The sequence below is a fragment of the Branchiostoma belcheri genome, unplaced genomic scaffold (genome assembly GCF_001625305.1).
Source record: "Branchiostoma belcheri isolate BF01 breed outbred unplaced genomic scaffold, Haploidv18h27 scaffold13, whole genome shotgun sequence".
Classification (NCBI taxonomy): Eukaryota; Metazoa; Chordata; class Leptocardii; order Amphioxiformes; family Branchiostomatidae; genus Branchiostoma; species Branchiostoma belcheri.
In genome coordinates, this window is record NW_017802713.1 from 4751154 (window position 1) to 4755566 (window position 4413).

The following is a 4413-nucleotide window of genomic DNA, read 5'->3' on the forward strand; positions in this document are numbered from 1 at the left end:
AGAGAGAGAGAGAGAGATGTAGATAGATATAGATAGATACATTTGGCACCCACAACCTAACCTAACGTAACTTACAATTTGTCATAAGTATGCCTTGAGCATTGAGCGTTAATGAACATTCTCTGTCGACTACCTTTGGAAACAAACAGTCGGAAGCAGACAACCGCGATTGATTCGCACCAATTTATCTCCACCCATTAAAAAATGTCACAGAACATAAACAAAAAATGACCTGGATAGTTGCAGCAATCTAAACACCATCCATGACACAAGTCCCAATATGAACTATTTTTGCAGAGACAAGCCTCAATCAAGCTTAAAATTTCAAAAACTTTGTTCCATCTTCAATGGCAAAGCAATTGGCAAGCATCCTATACGCAGCTGAACTAGATTTCTATTTATAGTTCTGTGTCTAGAAATATACAGGTGGATGCACAGGAATACACGTTCAACGGCTTCTTGCAATATTAGAAAAAAAACTCCCAATTTACCAGGAATGACGAAGTACTTGTATGTGGTTCTCACTGTACATTATCGTTCCTGAGTAAAAAATTTAATAATGACACATAGTTTTCATATCCTATTTGATGTCTCCACAAAGTGTTAGAGAGTGGGTACTTGGTATACTTTCTCAGACTCAGCCTTGTAGAATGAGCAAGGACAGTTTCGAATTTATTGGATGTTGTTGCATTGTATGTTGAATTTTCGAATTTAAAAAATGCAAATGACTAAAGATAGTCATATGACCGTCATATGTGACAAATTGCATTAGTTGTGGTTACTTTAACACTTTGTGCAAGACACATTTGCCTTATTTAGCAACTTGACTCGGTAATTCCACAGCATGGGCTCACCTTCTCCACGGAAAGAAATCCTCCACAACATTGACCCTCTCCAACGGCGATCAAAATCCTCATCTTCACACTTGTGGTCTGATGACATTTTTGACACCTCTACTTACGCTGCTATTCGGTCCGGGAACTGGAAGTTGCTGACAGGTTATCAAGGTGAGTGGAAATATAATTGTACACTCAAGGTTATGGTATTTTTTTTAATTTTATCTTATTCCAACATGTGACGTGGTGACGGCACACTCAAGTTTTGTCAACTTATGTTAATGTCACTATCAACACAGGGGACAGTACAATACTTATTTTCACTGTCGTGAAAGTGTTAGGTGTCTTTCCCAGGGGCACAGGATCGTTGGCATGTCATGACTCGAACGCGGTATTTCATAGCTGACTTTTGATTTCTATATGTGCCTAAATCTTTAATTACGTAGCATGAATTTTCACCGAAACCCCATAGAAGCCTACATTTTCTATTCCAGACAACAATATCATTTAATAAATACTACAAAAAATTAAAAAGAGAAATTAAAACTACGACCTAGACGTAGGACATAAATTATACGTTTAAGATCCATTGGACAGTGATGATACATATGCTTTGATTAAAATTTTTACCCTACAAAAGCCATTAACAAAACAAAGATCATTACATGTTCTGTCACATTTTGTATAATAAAATACCGTACCCAGCACTTTGGACCAGATAAAATAAAAGAATGGGTTCATACTTCGCACTGCACCCATTGCGTTAATGAAATTAAGAAAACGGAAGATGGTTATACGGGTAGATGTAGAAGTGGGTTAACAACAATGAAATTAAAGACAAAGTTTAAAAAGGAGGCTTGATTGTCTAACGTTACTATTACTGAGGAATGTCATTTTTTTAACGATTTTATTCTTCAAAGCCCTTAAGTCATATACATAAGATACATGATCATACAATGTAAATATAAATATGCGTATTTAGCAACAGTTATAATCATTGATAACAATGTGTGTTTCATTTTTCCAGAAATTGTCTGAGTATAGATAATTGCTAGTGAACATCATATACATATCATACATGAAAATACTGATAATTTAACTGAAAATCAAATATAAGTTTGACACAAGTTCATAAAAATTAAGAATACATCATCTTTCTTTCTATAATCATCTTTCCATTCTTACCAAGAAATAAATATTGCGTATTTAGCAACAGTTATGAGATTTGCACTACCACTTCTCACCAGTAACACTTCTTGATCATTAATAACAATGTGTATTTCATTTTCTATCCTACTCCAGAAGTTGTCTAATCTACAACACTCCAAAAACATATGTTGATAATTTTCAAGTTTGTTGCACAATTCACAGTAACGGTGCACACCCCAATTCTTGCGCGACCGGGGTCCGTGATAGTCCGTTGTAAAAAAGTGACGAAAGGGTTTTGAGGGTCCAAGTTTGAGGCGACATTTCTCATAAACTGCAACGAAGTATCATTAAACATTAACATGGCTAAAGAGTGTAAAAATGGTGATTTTGGGGTGAAGATTTCTTTTGGCTCCGAACCTTACTTCCGGGTATCCTTGCGCGCCAAGTGTAATCCGCCCGTTTGACCTAGATTTCGCTCTGCGACTTCGTAGGGGTGGATTTGCAACCCCTCGCGCCTTGGACTGTTTAGAAAATTACAGTACTAGAATTTCCTTTATACTTTACTCGGGTATAGTCAAGGCTTGGGTCTTTCTGCCAGCATCAGTCATTTCTGCCGGAAAATATTTTTCTATGGGATTATCCTACGCGAAAATTCGAAATTTTGGGCATTAATTTTGGAGTGAAAATAATGTTTTTTTCCGTTGATTTTACCAAACTTAAAAAGGTTGAAGAAACCAAACTCAGCTTGTCTTGTAGCTGAAGAGATATCCTTTCGTCCCATATACAGTTATTCTCCTTCCGAATTATTTCATGCCAGAGACGGTCGCTAGATTTGAGAGTGTGCAGCTTCGAATAGAGACGCCAAATAAACTGGGGTGTGCCCCCTTAAGGACTGTAAATATTTCCTGATACATTTCGTATTTTCCACATATGTAGCAAGTACCTACAAGGCAAAATTCTATGTAATAACTTTTTTTAAATTCGCGCAGTTTGTTATTCTTAATTTGACAGATCTGACATTTCCATATAGCCTTCCAGTCTGGATTAGGTAGTACAGTTTCCCAATAAGCTTGGGCAGTTGGTTTGCTACATGTATATGACACATATGTTAGGTATAGATACTTGCTAGTAAACATATCAACTATTTTGCTGTTCTCATTGTACCATATCATGTCATTTTCATTACATAAATTTGCTGCAGACTCCTCATTACACAATGTTCGTCCTATTGACCTCTTAATACAAGAATACTCGCACAACCAATTGTGTTTATTAGTTAGCTTCCTCAGCAAAGACTCTGACGATATGAAGTCTAAAGCAATATATATATATCTAACATAAATGATACCACTATCAATCCAGTTTTTGAAGAAAATAATAAAAAAACACAACAAAGGAACAAGTTAGGCTAGTACCGAGGAACCCATATCTAAACAAACCTTTTTAAATTTAAAAGTCGTTACCGAGCATTAAGTAATAATAAAGAATACATGTTGAAGGAATGGTATGAGACGCGCATTCTGGATGCATCCTAGATGCAACATCTCTTTTTAACCCTATCTAGACCGGGGGGGGGCTAAAAGTGCCCGCGCCAACTTTGATGTCACATAGCGTCTGAACGGCTAGTGCTAGAACGGCCAAACTTGGTGACTTTTCCTAGAATATTATTGGCAACAATTCTATATCATTGAAATAAGAAAATAATTTTTTGGGTTGCCATGGCAACGGGTTTCCTACAGGTATTTTTTGCTAAATTTAGTAATTTCCATTTCAACAATAGAATTGTATGGGTTTTATGTCAAGTTACACATAGTTACTAATATTAATAACATCCCATAAAATTTTATGTAAATTTTGTCATGAAAAATGCATAAATTATGCTAATTTGATGACGTCCTTGGCCAAAATCCAAGATGGTGGACCATATCATTATCATTAGAACAGGTATATACAGGTTTTTTCCTCCAAATGTCATCAATACTTCCATCTCTTTTCACAAAAAAATTTTCATATGAACGTCTTTAGTCTGTTTACAATGTATTTTCGGCTTTATCCTGAAAAAAAAAACTATTTTTGAAAATTCAAGATTGATGATCCAAGATGGCGGATATCTTAAATATGCATGACGTCATTATATGACGTCACCGGCGTTGCTATGGGCAACATAAGACTTGTTACACCCTAATTTACTGTCATAAACACTTTTGGTAAAGTTATGTTGTATAACATTTAGTTTTCAGGGAATAACCTATTTAGACGGTTTTGGCCAATAGCATCACATTAATGACGTCATGATTACGTCATATTACGTCATAAGGACGTAAAAATTGTAGATATGATAAATTATTACTGGTACACCATCCTCTTAAAAATTGGTGGTCATACGATATACCGTTCGTGAGTTCTGAGGGCAAATGACGCCCCCCCC

The 4413-nt window shown here is 35.8% G+C and overlaps 1 protein-coding gene across 1 annotated transcript in view; it reads left to right on the top strand.

Annotated features, from left to right (window-relative positions):
• Window positions 1-4413, top strand: part of LOC109463755 (arylsulfatase B-like) — a 20816-nt gene that overhangs the window by 14222 nt on the left and 2181 nt on the right. Inside the window, exon 7 of the mRNA XM_019760601.1 lies at window positions 844-1007. Coding sequence (XP_019616160.1) covers window positions 844-1007 — 164 coding nt within the window. The remainder of the gene's footprint in view (window positions 1-843; window positions 1008-4413) is intronic.